The sequence below is a fragment of the Copadichromis virginalis genome, linkage group LG4, assembly GCF_057382275.1.
Source record: "Copadichromis virginalis isolate Kocher_CV1m ecotype Utaka linkage group LG4, C_Virginalis_male_GT1.1, whole genome shotgun sequence".
Classification (NCBI taxonomy): Eukaryota; Metazoa; Chordata; class Actinopteri; order Cichliformes; family Cichlidae; genus Copadichromis; species Copadichromis virginalis.
In genome coordinates, this window is record NC_140621.1 from 24,271,496 (window position 1) to 24,287,602 (window position 16,107).

Here is a 16,107-nt window from a genome sequence, read left to right on the forward strand (position 1 = left end):
GAGGGGGTTGGTGCATGGGGTGGCAGTGGAGGAGAGAGGAAATAAAGGGAGGGAGCAATGGATGACACAAAATGAGCCTGTGGTAGCAATGAGACATGGTATTACATACGGGGGGGAAATAGAGAATTTTAGAAGCATTAGAATAAAGGACAGTGAAGCAGATTCACAGCAAGACTATATAAAGCAGAGAGTACCACCTCTGTTTACACTTCAGCTGGGCTCTTTGAAAAGCAGCAGCGGGCTTTACTTAGCTCACCGTAGCTGGGATTTTCAGTTAGTGAGTATTAGTGCTGGTCTTCAAAACTCACAAAATCTAATGGGACACATACAGATATATTGTGACAGCTCTTTAAAGCTTACCTTGACCTGCATGCATTTTTCAGTGAGTTCAAAAGGAGCAAGGACAACAAAAGCTGATATCACAGCCCATATGTACTCTTCTCTGTTTCCAAAAGTGCCCACCATTTCTGTGTACTCAAACTTGCCTTTAATCCTTTGTCTGGTGATGGAGGAAGCATTCTGGTGGGCTGAGAATTCACAGATGGCAACAGCCTGCCATTCTTTTTGATCTCAGACTAATTCCTGAATCACATTTAATTGCTCAGGTGTTTTTGTTAGCTATTTCTTGTGCTATTCTTTAACGCCTTGGCTGCTTTTAACCTCACCATCAAGCCAGATTTAACTGGGACCAATGCAAAGTAAAGAGATTTACTGAGCGGCACCCATACCACTTTTAGACTGTGACCCAGTTTATTCTTCCTGCTTGGCAGTAAAAAAGAAAACATCCAAACAGAGCTATTTGGAAAAAGCTTTAGTTGCCATCAGGTAGTTTTGTAATCCGTGCTTTAGGTTTTAATATGTCAACAATCAATCATAGCTGTCCAAATAGAAATCCCCTACCGCTTTTTGCCGCAAGGTGGCAATAGCGCACAGAGCACTTGGCCTGGCAATACTTGGCTCGGGTTGGGTGCACTGCTATAGTCTATGTGATGGGCAATTCATTTAAAAAATGACTGTCCTGTCAGAGGCCTTCCTTAATGGCAAACTCTGGGCAGCATATGGGTCTTTTTTTCTTTTCAGTGTTTAAGATGCAAAGAAATCTTGTTAACCTATATTTAGTCTATTCCCACTGTCAACAGCTCATACACAAGAGCACACGTACAAGCGAGTTAGTGTGAAACCTTACTGCCTGCCACCGGTCGCTAAAGTGCCTTGCTTAAGGACAGCTGTAGTGAGAATTGAGGCTGTTTAGAAAACAAATAAACAAATACCTGTTTTTTTATGTTGTTGTTGTTTGTTTATTTTAGTTAGGAGGGGCTAAAAACTGTCCATTGTATCACAAGAACTTGGGAGGCTGTGTGCAGTTTCGTCAGTCCCGTCATTCCCTGTTATTTATTTCACTGCTCTCTGTGATATATTCAGAGGCTATTCGGAGCAGTAAGAAGATGATGTCAATACTCTGTCTCGCACACTTGACAGCCGAGCAAATTCAATTGGACTGACTCCGCCTTGCTCATGCGGGACTTGTCCACAGGCTTTTCATACTACCGCGTGCCTATCTGATGCACGCCTGGTGCTCTCTGACGAAGTCTCCCCGTTCTCCTCCAGTCACTCAACCTCATCACCAGTGAGGAGCATTCTGACGCACAGGACCAACGGCAAACAGGACTCTTCCCGGGAGTGTGTGCCCACGGAGCAACATGTTCCCAGCGTGGAGACGGGGAAACCGCACCGGGAGCTCGACGGTACCACTGCGGACCATGACTACAGCTGGACGGACTGAACCGGTGTGGGTGTCCTGCTGGGTTCTGCTGCTGACGACTTGTGTCCTCGGCGCCAAGGCGCAAGGTAAGACGCGCAAGTCAGTGGTTTTTATTCACACCGGACTGCTGCTGTTAATAAAAGCAAAGAAGCGCGCAGGAAAGTCTGTGGGAGATGTAGGTATGTGACTAATGTCAGTCAAACAAAAACTGTGGCAAAACTGTGTGCGTTTTCAGTTGAAAAAGTCACATTTGTTACAGGACAACCACACTTCAATTCGTCACTCGTTAAATTAATTGCTTCAGACAACGCGTAAACTGTCGGGGTTTCTTCTCCACAACGTACCCCCACTGTGACCACGGGGCCACTCGACTGCTCCAAACGCTCAAGGAGAACCGCCTGGCTTCTCAAAAAGAAAAAGAAAGAATAAAAAAGTCGCTAATATTTAGAGTGTAATGTAGATATGTTTTGTCTTTGTGTCATAATAGCTGAAAAACACCAGGTGTCTGACTTAATATTCATGTCATAACGTGTTGTATTCCATGCTATAACTGCTTTACAATGTATTATTTATAAGATTAAGCCTCATAAAATCAATCGGTCCTGAAAACCTCAGAACATTTCACCGTTGCTGAAGTTTGATCTTCCCCATCCGCCTATAGGTAGTTCAGCAGATGCTGTTATTAACGTGCATGAATATGGCTATGGGACAGTAATGCAAGGCCTTTGTTTGAAGGCTGTGCTGCTGTGCTGTGCCTCTTTTGGTCCTTTGTAGTCTCCCACTTAGAGAGTGTGTGAAAGTAACGGGCTTGACGCAAAATGAATCCATTACAAAATATGTGGTGTTCATTTCTTCCTTGCACAGTTAAAGATGTAAGGAGGCAGGGAGACTATATCTGCACTAATTAAACAATTACTGTGAACTGGTATGACTTCTCACTTTACATCTGTTCGTGGATGTCCTCTTGGCCAGTGAGAAGATAATGAGATCTATAGTAAAAACTAAATAAAGACAGAAAATCAGAGAGAGCATTTCCACCTTGCTTTCTAATTTCACAAATGGAAAAGCCAGTTATCACAAGAACAGAAGATAAGTTTCTAAATAATAAAATGTACTTTGTGGGCTCACTTGACTTTGAATTTCATTAGTAATCTGAGTATATTTGTATTGAATCGTGTTTAACCTTACTGTTGGAATTCAAACACAGGATCTTTTTTTGGACAGCAGGTCTCGCAGAAAGATTAATGTTTGACATACAGAGCCGTGAAGAATTTACTTCTATAGATCCCAAAGGATGAAGAAAGTCTTGTTTTGGAAGTTAGTTCATATGAGAAGTGGCTCTCCTATGCGCGCGCCATCTTATAATCACAATGCTCAGTGAATCAAAGTGCTAAAAGCAGCATAATCCCTTTGCTTGTTTGTCTTTGAACAGGTCGCATTGCTCTAAAGTGCTTCCAACCTTATCTGAAAAGAGTCTCAGGCGTCTCTTATTATGCAGAGCACAGTTCCTCTAACAGTTATTAGCATCCTTTTCTCAAACTAACATGCCTGGAGTCTGTGAGGATCTGTTGAGCGCTTCTAGGCTACTTGACAGGGCCATACCTTTTCTCCCCAAATAGACCTTTTTCTCATCTTTGCTGTTGGTATTCTGGCCCCTTGAATGTTCCCGGGTGTGCATTAGCATTGGTGAGAGATTCACTCTTCAGTCTGCCTACTCTTTCAATTGAGAAGGGCCTCCTCTATTGCGCACAATTGCTGCTTTTGGTTCTTTAGTGAAGATGCAGTCGCAGTCTTTGCAGGGGGTCATCTCAGCATCCAGAGAGGTCTTGTTTTTCTGAAGCTGGAAGCAGATCTCCTCCTCATGGGGAATCCTTGTTTGCAAATGAGTGGCAGTGCAACAGTGCCTCTGGATAAAGTTAGACATGCTGTAGTCATTCCCTGAGAGGGGAGAACCTCTGAGGATGTCATAAATTAGGTGACATAGATGCACGTGCTTTTCCCCAGGGAGCCATAGGTGGTGTGAACTTGTTTTTCAGCAAGTTCCTAGCAAGGCTCCAGCTGTGTTATAAAAGCTGGTTGCTTCAGTGCACAAGAGGATACATGATAGATCCATGGGGGAACCTTTCTACAGGCTGCTCTCAGCAAGCCATTTTAAGACTCATTTAGAGCCCCTCATCAAAATACCAAGTAAATTGATGTGAGTTTTTGTCTTCCCCTCTGTATCTCCTCATTTTCTCCTCAAAGCCCCTTCTGCTGAAATCTTTCTTGCAAGTGATTGTGTTTTTTATGTGCATCTTGTCGTGCATTTGTAAAAGTGTGTGTGTGCGTGTGTATGCTTAGTGGTGCTCATGTTCCTGTCTATTGAGCTTTAATCTAGATAGCAGCATTGACATTCTGCCAACCGGCAGCTGCTATAATTTTCTGGACGTACGTTATTATGCAGCTTGACAGCTGTCAGCCATTTCCAAATCTTTAAATCTTATGATAATCCACCATGCTTACAAAAAAAGCGTTTGTTTAAAACACTCTGAATCCTCGTGTGATTAAAACTCCCTGCTCTAATGCGGGCACCAGATCATAATTCATCTACATCAGTGACACACAACTACGCATGCATGCATGCAAAGTGCATCCACAGAAAGATACAAAAATCTATATGTACAAGATTACACAACTCCATCAAGAGAAATATAATACAGTTTTAATGGAATCAAAGTCATCTTCCCACAAAGACGGATGACAGACCTGTTCGTCTGCACCCACACATACAACCCTCCATCACAAATAATAGAAAGCTCAATCTGTTTCGCATGTAGCTCCATAACAGTAGACCTGCATAGTCCCATTGTTTCGACATTGGCCTCTGGCATCTGATTTTGTGATATGACAATAGATCATGAGATCTATCGGTGACAAAATCACAGCATATTCCAAAACCTGAAGCTCTTTGGATTGTGTTGGGAGTCCTATATGTGGCTTGGTGATTTGGGAGTGCTGTAACTTCTCAGCTGCCATTGCATAATTGCACGGTGTACATATTTATGACATATGTATCTCCCTGTTTGGTGAAATGCAGTTAATTAAACATGTTGACTGCTCCTGAGAGCTAACAGCTGCTGAAATTTGGACTAAATGCTTGTTTACTTCTCAATTTGGCTCATGCCAGGAGAGACCTGCTAGTGGCTTGCACAGCCTCAGGTGAAATGTGGCGGCAGCCTTACGACTTCCAAATCAAACAGCTGCCTTTTTTTTCTTGCCTTCATCTCTGTTTTTTTTTTGGTTTTTTTTGGGTGGGGGTGCTTTTTGTTTCTGTTGCCACAGGAGGCTTTATCCTCCAAGATAGAACATATCACAGCTTAACTGGGGGGGGGGGGGGGGGGGGAATGAAATGGTGCTTTCGAATGACTGAATGAAAAAGACAGACTTTTTTCCTTCTAAATTAAGGGTAATATTTTCCCCCAAAAAAGAAAAAAAGGAAATACAAATGCCTCAAATGGGTTTAAGTGTGACAAATGATTACAATCAAGTTTATTGTTGAAGAACAATGGGGCTGTTGTGCTGTCAACGCTTTTTAGCTTCAGGAAGCCTTTAATTGGCTCAGTCGAGCAGCAAAACTGTGTTTATAGTTCATAAAGGAAATGTAATCAAATTAACTTGTACTGCAGGGTTTTGGCATTCGCCCCTTGCCCAGTAATTGCCATTTGCCCAAAGGGCTATGGAAATGGCTATTTGCATGCAGGAAATAGTCTTATCTCCTTCCATGTGTGTGCTATGCTGATGTCTGCCTATCAGCATAGCAGAAATCAATACTTTCTATGAAGAATGAAGGTTTTTGGGTTTTTTTGCTTTTTTTTGCTTTGTGAATGTTTGGGACTTAGTGTGAGCCTGAGAATACAAGATGTGGAAGAACCTGTGGGATCTTCACTCAACAAAATTGTGTTATCCAGATTGATTCGTTACCCACAGAGAGTCCTTCTTGTCTTACTGAGTCAAAAATACCGTTTGGGCAAGGTATAGGGTACTCAAATTAAATTTTTCAATAATAACGGCATTGATCTGGAGGCAAGCTCTTCTTTTGGGGCCCATTTTAATCACATAGCTGAGAGTAGTTTCACTTCCATGTCTCCTTGTTTACAAATGAGACTTGGAGGGTGGAGTGCTGCAGGGGAAAACAGGCAAATTCTTCACATATTAATTCTCCTGGCTAAACGTCTAATCAATTTGACACAAGGCTGAAAGGCACCTCAACTATCAACAACAACAACCAAAAATGTCTCAAAAAAGGCCCTGAGCTGGGACATAAGCTCAAAGAGGATGTGACCTTGAATGCTAAAGGGAGGGGAATGTGAAGGGGCACTTTTTGGTTAATTTGTGTAATATCATTTTGAAAAGGCAGCAGGATGTTGTGCATGCGTCTTCATCAAAGTATTATTGTAAGGAGCCATATGAAAGCCTTTAAAATTGTGTCAATACTTTTGTCCAGGGAAAAGAGAGATTGTACTTACCGACTATTCTTGGACCATACATCTGCCTTCAAGCCCCCAAGCTGTTCCATGTAAACATTTAAAAAACACAAAGGCAACTCAAGGAAAACCATGGTGAGAAACAATGCTTTTTACAGCATAATGTGCTCACTGAATCTCTGCTCTCATCCAGCGTGCCCCTCCTGGGGACTGGTGAGTGTATTCTTGTGTTGTGAATAAAATGGCAAAAGAGACAAAGACATAGAGAAATGGAGGAAAAAAACTGTGGCGAGGCGGGGGTGGCGGGTACATTTTTTTCCTCCTGTCCTCATAAAAACAACTGGCGGTACAAGTATCTATTTTCTGTGTCCGTTCACATGAACGACTTCACATCTTGACATTCTGCTCCATTCTTGTCCTGACTTCAAACCAAGCCAATAACGGCGCTACTACCAGCTGTGAGTCCCTGCAGTAAGTGATGACATGAATAGGCACGCCGATATTGCTGTTAAACTTGGTACAGACACCCAGAGTCTGCTGAACAACAAGCTCCTCAACATATGAAGCTAAAGAGGTCCGAAAGAGTGTGTATATTCCTGTCTTTGCTTCCAGTGCATTTTTTTGTTTCCAATGAAAGCTGTGTTTTTCAGGTGATATAGGCACCTTTCCTTTTATTCTTCTTGCTTCGACCATGTATGAATGCAGGGTCAGTTGGTAGCTTTTAAGATTAGGCTTAAAACGTTTTTGTTTTTGATAAAGCGTATCCTCCCTAAGTTACACTACAGTAGGTCTAGATTATTGGGGGATTCCCATGATGCATTGAGTGTTTCTTTTTCACTCACCTTTTCCCACTCTCTGTGTTTATACACCACTTTGCATTTAATCATTAGTTATTATTAATCTCTGGCTCTTTTCCGGAGGGGCAAATGGCTTCCCCTCCCTGAGTCTGACTCTGCTGGAGGTTTTTCCTGTTAAAAGGGAGTTTTTCTTTCCCACTGTCGACAAGGAGTTGGGGGGTGTCATTTGATTGTTGGAATTTTCTTTGTATTATTGTAGGGTCTTTACTTTGCAATATGAAGTGCTTTGAGGCAGCTGCTTTTGTGACTTGGGGCTATATAAATAAAAGTGAATTGAACTGGTTGGGCAGACTAGTCCAAGGCAAGGTTTTGTCTGTAAAGAAGGAGTCTCAGTGTTCCCCAATCGCAGGGCTGAGTTTGCTGCTCTGCTTCGCAGCAGTCTTACCAGACCCACTGGTGGGCTGAGAAAATGTATCTTCATGCCTTGTGCTCATTATTGATTAGGGCCAGAGCTGCTCCTCATTCGCCATTGTCCCGTTCTTTGACACATGGGATTTCACTTTGTGGCTGATTTTTCTTTTTTCTTACACCTGCCATTTTGCACTTCTCCAAGATAGTAGGGAGCTCAACATCAGGTCCTCCCCCCTCCCCCCCCTCTCATGTCATGGCTTGACAGTACTCCACCTTCACTAAAAAACAAATGGTGTGCTAGAGAGTATCTCTCTTGCATCAGGGGTATCATTGCAGATGTTAAAGCATGGAACAGCCAAAGGCATCAACTGAGATAAATCTACAGAAACTCATACCTACCATCACATCCAGCAGAGCTTTTGTGTTTGCTGATAAGGAATTCTGAGCTGGTAGGCATGGCAGAGTGGAGCAGGTTGTCATTGTAGTATGACGGCACTTTAATGTACATATATCTTTGATCGGCGTCCTTGCCTGTGACATCAGCAGAGTGTCTCATAAGAAGTGTGATGGTGACAGGCACTGACAGTGGTACTGCTGGCTTCTTCTCTATGGCTTGTGTCACATCTGGATTCTCTTTTCTTGGCCCCTCAGTACAAGCCACAAAAGCGCTTCAGGTGCAAGACTAAAAGCATAAGAAGGGGTTCAACTTCAGATGAAAGCTGAGACAAATGCTGTTTACTCCTTTTAAGGAAGGTTGCATGTAGGTAGATATAGTCACACCTAAAATACAAACTTCAACGTGATCAAGTCCTGGATAAATATGTTTTTTCTGCCATTTTTCCTGAATGTATTAAGTGATATTGTGTTTGACCATGTCCTTGATCATTGCTTTTTCATTTATCTGCCAAGGCAAGCAATGCCTGGTAAAACCTTACAGTACTTAATCAAAATACACACAATGAACAAAGCCTCCGGAAAAAAAGGTGGCCTGAGAGTTTGACTGTGTGAATGATACAAATTATGCAAGTGTACCGTACATACAAAATCAATACAGTCTGGCAGCTCCTATTGAAATTGGCAAATTGAGAAACTTGTGGTATTCATTCTTTTACATGCTTACAGGATTAATGGGCGCAGAGCCATGGAGAGCCAGTGTTTGACAATGAAGCATGAATCTGCCAATACGCAAATCGAGTTGGCCATGTGTTTCTGCCTGGAATGATTTAGGATCAGTTTGGGAGAGCTCCTCAGAGGTTAAGTGGGAAGTCTGTGGTGCACTGCACCTCTAAAAGCAACCAATACTGACAAGGATGAAAGAGATCCTGCGTAGATACATTTGCCTATTTATTTTAATTTCAAAGGCAGCTTGAAAGAGGAATCCAATAAAGTGTCTTTATTGCTTTAATGCATGTTAGCAGATGCACAAGCATGCACACGGCAAAAGTGTGCAAGTATGCTAATAACCAAACACATTTCCTTATTCAAACACATGCATTGACACAAATACATGTAGATTGTTTCATTATCGCTAAATAGAGCTTTCTCAAAAGACCAGTATTTGAATGCTACTTTCGGCACAACTAATGAAAGTGGGGCACAGCCATGGTGTCTCGTGTGAATAGACAAAATCAGAATCAGCTTTTTCAGTGTGAGGCGTCATGTTCTGATGGTCCTCTGTGCAAAATACTTTCCAATTTAACCTGTCTCGTTGCCATGTCGCAGTCACTGCCAGCTGCAGTGAGGTGGAGGAGAAAGAGGAACAGAGAGAGAAATGAATATTACTACGGATGTTGATGCTGGGTGGGGTATTGATGGAGGAAAGAAAGGAGAGCGCTGCATCAGTGGGGCAGAGATTGCTGTGGTGTACAGTAGCACAAATCCTAAATTCTGTGCAGATCCGACGGTAGCTAGGAAACAGCTGACAGTAAAATGGGGGGATCAAAGGGATTAGTGTGCCCAGTTTGAGCCCAAACAGTAACCCTTCCACTTCTCCTACTGCCAGCCTTTTTATACATTTACTGTTGTATTTCAGCCCTTTACTCGGCTGATTAGACACAACCAATTTCTGGTTATCCCCCATGAGTCTAATTTTTTAATTTGGAATCACCCTTTTACACACTCTTTAGGTTTTGCGTACTCTCACAGACAGCTAATATTTATGAAAAGGTCACGGTTTCAATTTTAGATGAGGAGCAGGCTGAATGGACTCTTGCACACGCATGCACATGCACATCCATAGACATAAACACACAAACAGAAAGAGGCTACACTAAAATACAAATGCCTACACGCAAGTAATCCAGACAAAACAAAGACATTGCATCTGAAGGAAAAGGATGCACATGTCAGACGCAATCAGTGCTGCCTTTTGTGATCTGAGTGAGATTTCCTGTCACTGGGGCTTGAGACGCAGCCTGTTTAATTCTGCAGGGGACTACCATATCCCAGATGCCTCGGTCACTGTCTCCTCTTGTCTCAAAGCCAGAGTGAAGTAGCTAAACAAATGGGCCCCAGTGTGCCCTATTGGGGACATGCACTGTACTGCACCAGCAGGTCTTCTGACAAAATTGGACGTCTGTCTCTACACTGGAGACTCTGCAACCTCTTGTATGCACTATGGGCTGAGACAGAGCTTCACTCAAGAGAGTAAAGCCAAATCAGATTTGCATCACATACGACACATATGATAGCTCAAAACTGATTTGTGATGCCCGAATTAACCGAAAGCATTACTGCAGCAACAAAAGAAGGGCTGGCTATTGTTGTCCCTCTTAGTGAGTAGATTGTACACGTGGAGGCCTCGGGCTACATTTCCACATCACTGTCCCCAAATCTTTTGTCAAACTGCTGGTCAAGCTGTTTGAATTTGTAAGTGGTGGTGGGGTGGGTGTGCTTTCAAAGAATAACTTCCTCATTCGGTGAAAAAAATGTTTGAGCACATATTTTATTGTAACAATACTGGACATGCTCCTTGCCTGTGGCACCTACAAAAATGGGGAAGTCAGCTGGATTGTATCAGTTAAATGAAGTTGCTCTGGCCAACATGGAATTCAGTAAGTAGTCTTGATTTCCATTTCTGTGATCACTCAAGTGGTTGTCATTATTAGATTACAGTGAGCAAATTGTGAGAAGAAATGACCAGTCAAAAATGTGTTCTCTTAGTCTTTGTTACACCAATCTCCAGATGCTTTAGAATGAATATGCTTGCTCTGTTAGGGGAGGAAAGCTGCAACTTAATTGTCAAGCAAAGAAACAGAAAGGAACAAAGGTATTGTAACAATAGGTTTGCATGATACATGAGTACAGGATGTAGAGCTGCTAGAACCGTATCCATCACTGTTGCACAGCAAGTACCTTTCTGCTTTTATGTTCCTTTGTGGGCTTTGCTCTTGATGTTCCAATTTTATTACTGAATGTTGCTTTATTACTGTGTATGTTAAAGTGGACCTAGTCTTGGCCTTACTGCATTAGTGAGAAATAGGGAAAAAGGAAAAAAAAGACATGATAAGGGAAACTACAGAGGGAACATTTACCCTACCAGCCTTCTTGCAAACAGACTGCAGAGCTGACATATGCAAACTCAAAGGGTGGCGGTGTTTAAAAGCTTTAATCACACCACTGCTCAGAGCCCAATGTGGCGTTCCTCGCTGCATCATTGAAAGCCTGTTTTATTTATGTTGTCCAGAGTGAAGTACAGTGGAGTAATGGGGGGTGTGGGGGGATGGGTGTGGGGGGGGGGGGGTGCATTGTGCTGTTGATTTAAAGCAAGGTGGAGCAGAAACAATGGCCATGAAAAAAACATGGCAAGGCTGTGAGAAGCAGCCCACTTCCATCACTTAGGAATGCACAGTGCCCATAATGGTGCAAGAAAAAAATGCATGGGCGGCATACAGAAGAGCATCCGCAAATGAGTCTTCATGTAAACTTTATTTTATTTCAAAAAGTACAGTCGTGTCGGTCTAACCGGGAGAGCCGATTTTCCCAGCTAGTGCAGCGAAGGATCATGCGCTCATCATGTGCCCTATGTGGCGCATACAAGCCAATCAAGCCAAAGTGTGGAGTCTTTGAGCAAGCGTTTGAAGTTTTGTGCGAGCCTAATGCCTAATTGCTCTCATTAGCAGCCAGCGTTCACACAGTTATTCTGCACAATTAACCGGCTGCCACAAAGATGTCATGACGCAGAATATTGCGGTGGGTCAAGGGGAAAAAAAGGCTGTAATTAATTCTCACTTAAATTAATGATTTCATATTTCAAAGGCTTTTACAATAGCATTTTTTGGTGTGATTCCCTGAGGGAAAACCACTGAGTGGTTTTTTTTTGTGTCATCTGGAAGTGAGGAAGTGTGCATAGGTGATGGAAATCAGTAGCCATTGTTGTTTGACAGTAGGCACCTTTGCAGTGATTGCCTGTGTTATTAATTTGTGCGATGAGAGGAGGCAGGCTCCTCCAGCCTCTGATGGTTACGCACCGCATAGAACTGCTGCTATGAATGACACTCAGGACTAATGAATATGAATACATTTATAAAAATAGGCACAGGCTCCCCTCTCATTGCAGATTGGGAGTGACAGTCACATTGGCTGGGCATGGTTGATGAGAGAGGGAACCGGTGCCCCTGGAGATGGAAGATGTTGCAGGGATCAGACAAACAGCCACACACACACACACACACAGGTGAATGCCCCGGCATGATCATACTTAAAAAGGCTCCAACATTTAAGAAAGACACGCTTGTCATTTCATTGTTATTTCACGATAGTGTTTACTCACTGGATGCAAACAAACCCATGTATCAAGCATCTCTCTACCTCGCTGTTATATCACTGAAATTATAATTATCACAGCATCCATCATAGCTTATGCCTCCATTTGTGCACGATGTCACTGCACAAAAGATCGGTTAATATTATGTGTGAAATATTGAGCAGTTGGGAGGCTTGAAAGAGGATTTCTTTTACTTTTGAAAATCCACAGGTGTTGCATTGTTAGCTTGTGATTTATGCTGCACAAACAACACATTTACATTGCCTGTCAACCAACTTATAGATTATATCCTGTGGAAACAAAGTGCAGCAATTTATTGTCATTACTGCACGATTCATTTCTTTGAGATTGACTTTGGGGACATGAAGATATGTTAATTTATCTCTCTGTGGTTTGGCATTTAAGCACAGTCATTACCGTACATGCCCATTAATAATGAACCACTGTTAACTCAACATGAGCGTTCATATTGCATCCAGTATATAAAGCAAGGAGAAAGGCTTTCAGTTCTGCACTTGGCTTTTTTGCTGCAGCTGCTTGAAGCAGATTTTTTTTTAATTCTCAGTATGAAATGTATTTTATTTTTCTTTTCATCACTATCAAAAGCTCTGTCTGTCAGTCTTCCCATCCTAAACACATAAGAGAAACTGAATAGTGTGTGCTTCCCTTTACACAGATGAGAGGTATGACAAACAAGGATATGCAAATGCTTTCATCTGTTTCACTTGGTTGGCAACTATTTTAATTGATTAATTGAAGATGTTTATTTGATTGGTTGCGGCTTAATAATTCAAGATGTTATCTGTCAAGCTGTTCAATTTAGATGCAACAGCGTGACTGTTTCCCCCTCATCAATAAGAGTTAATGTCCTTATTTTTTTCCATTTTTGAAGCACAGGCAGAACTGATTCCTCAAAGATTTGTGAAGGACTTTGATTGAGATAAGTAGGATATTCATTGCCATTGACAGACGTAACCTTGGTGAGTGTTCTTTGGCAAGCACTTGAGGAGCATGGCAGGCTTTCAGTGTCGGACACTGGGCATGACTGACACCATGGTGCTAACCTTGGGCCAGGTTCCTGTAGAGAAGTGGTTCAGTATTTAAGGCCCAGAAAAAACTCATTGAGCAACTGACTTAACTGGGTTAGACTGCACCAATGGATGCAAGCCATCAAGTTGAACTAATTAACAGCCAAAACAACCTTGGGAGCTGCAAACAACAGTGTAATTGCAGCATTTGCTCACCCTTCTACATTCATTCCCCAAATATTTTCTGCTGTATGTTTTAGGTGTTGTGCTACTCAGTTCATTCCTTTTTGCTCTTGAGCAACAGTTACTTCTTTCTGTTTCTCTCTCATCAGCTGAAATAAGGTTAGAAGTTCTTTTTCATCACATTCTTTCTGCTGAAAATTGGAGGATCATAACAGAAAGAAGAAAAAAAACAATATCTGTTGTCCCAGAAAAAAAACCACACACATTGGTTTGCAGGGTTGTAAAGAGAGCGAAGAAAAGAGCAGATGCAAAACCAATCTTAGAGAAATGCTCATCACTTAGGATGCCTACAACGACTCTGCTTATTGGGGCGACTCACTTATTTACTTGTTATTTCTATGTCGGCATGTCTGTGTTGATGGTACTGCCCTAGAAAGTGAATGTTTGTGCTTCTGAAACATGTTCACATAAATCAAAAACAGCAAAAAAGGAATTACTCAAAAGGGAGACTCATCAAATTCTGTCAGATTTGAACTCTCATACCAATGAGCCCCAGGGATTCTGTTTGATTTCCTCTCGATTCAGCAATGCTGCGATTTTCTTCTGAGGGTAGTTTGGCGTGAGCTGCTACTGGGGGTCAGGGGCCAATTCAGCCTTATTGAATAATAAATAAATAGAAATGTGTTCCGGTCGTAGCTGATCCCTGTTGTTTCTTCTCCTCTCGCTTCCCTGGGCGGATAGACAGCAGCTGGAGCCTTGTATTCTCTGTAATGGCCTGTATATATGCAGGGTTTCATATTTCAATCACCAGCACGGCAGTAGAAATTGGTGCTTTAGGATGAAGTTGAAATTGGAAAGTGGCTATCGTGTCTGCATGAGGAAACACATTTGAATCCCAGTGGAGAAGGTGCTTGGCAGCTGCATCTGGAACACAAGCGGACAAGTTCTTAGCATGGGGAGTTTAAGGTGGAGCCACAAGTGCTTCGGTTCCTCGCAAGCCATAGAAAAATCATTTTTCAGTGGAGATTGCTTCAGGGACACGTGATTTGAGGAAGTCTTTCATAATAGCATCATAATCAGTGATTCATCATTCAAAATGTTATTAAGCCATAAGTGATGTATTAGATTCTGATGATGTAGATGTACAATCACACCGTTAAATGCCACAGAGCTGTCTGTTCATGGCAATAAGATACATGTATTAATTTGTGCTTTAAATTTATTGGCTATAAAGTCATGTATGGAATGCTATGTGCATTCAAGAGATTTTAGTAGTTGTGCTGTGGCACCATCTGAAGAGATTTACCTTTTGCTGTCACTTATTTCTGTTCCTCACACACTCTCCTCTCTGCTACATTAACTGAATATTCATTATGTGGCTAATAGTGGAGCCTTTGAAGAGGAATGATCATATTTAATTTTCTCGCCTGAGAAGGAACAAGTCAGTGAGGAGAGAGCGTAGGAGAAGAGTGTATGGGAAAGATAAAGGCGAGGGAGAAGGAGAATTAGATCAAGCGATGAATGGAGCAGCACTGGGGCATTGAGTTTGGGACATATGGAGGGAGGTGAGATGAGTCTACAGATTACAATATGATTATGTCACTCTACCTGCCTGCATTAAATTGACCTACACCTGCATCTCATAACTTTCCTAACTCTTAATGCAAGTAGAGTGTATCAGGGTGCATTATTCTCTCACCTACAAGAGTCCCCTTGGAAGAAGGGGATCTTTCTCCTTTACTTTTTTTCTTTTACTCTTTGCAAGAGACGGATCAGATTATGAGAGGGGGGAAAAAAACCTCAACCAGTGGCCGCAGTGGTATTTCTTCGCTCCAGCAGCTTCGGTCCCCGGCTGTGTTTATCGCTTTATCGATTACCATCACAAGGCAGTAATTTGCCAGGACTTGCAGGGACATGATTAAAGATCCGCTAGCGATGCATGGTGGCTCAAGTTGGTGCCAGGGTGTCATGTTGATGAACACATGCTGACATACATACACGCGTACACACACACACACACACACACACACACACTACTACATTGGTAAGCAGAGAGTACTTGAAGGAGGAGGTGTAGGGTGCATTGCTGTCATAGACATCAATGGCTTTAAATCTCCTGAGCTAACCTTTTAATGCTCTCAGATCCTTATGGCTGGCTGGATAATTGATTGTGTTTGGTCTAATGGGATTAAGAGGCAGTAGTGGCCTTGGGCTGGACATAGTGGCAGTGATGGCAGCGTTGGTAGTGGATTGGAAGATGCTAGATAGGGGCATATAAAGTGAATGAAGTGTGGATGGAATTGAGGGAGCGATATCCTTCGAAGAGTGAGCATGTGAGGAAGAGAGGGAGACAGAAAGAGAGTGAGACAAAGAGGGGCAGGATGGAGACAGAAAAGCATCACTTTTGAAAAGGATTGAGAGAACAGAGAATAAAAAAACAGGGTGTATAGATAGCTGCAGGTTTGCTTCTCAGTCATCCCTAATTAGCTGTACGAGAAAACCAGGGAGCTGATGGTATCCCCAAGTGAAAAGCTTGTTAGCGTAAGAGATGCTATCTGCTGGCTATTGGTTTTGGCTGTGTTTTGCTCACTGGGTGACTCACTGGGTCTACGCTGTTCAGCAAGATGAAAGCAATGGGAAAATAAGAGCCAAGGTGGTGAGACCCATCCCCCTCTTATCACCTGGGACAAAGCCTGTC

General features: G+C 42.5%; 1 protein-coding gene across 5 annotated transcripts in view; it reads left to right on the forward strand.

Moving 5' to 3' along the window:
- Positions 1 to 1,423: 1,423 nt before the first annotated feature.
- LOC146711514 (protein sidekick-2-like) overlaps positions 1,424 to 16,107 on the forward strand; it is an 86,931-nt gene continuing 72,247 nt past the window's right edge. For all 5 annotated transcript variants that reach the window (XM_085454365.1, XM_085454361.1, XM_085454363.1 and 2 more), the window contains exon 1: positions 1,424 to 1,848. In XM_085454365.1, the coding sequence (XP_085310491.1) occupies positions 1,701 to 1,848 (148 nt within the window). In that variant the 5' untranslated portion in view covers positions 1,424 to 1,700. The remainder of the gene's footprint in view (positions 1,849 to 16,107) is intronic.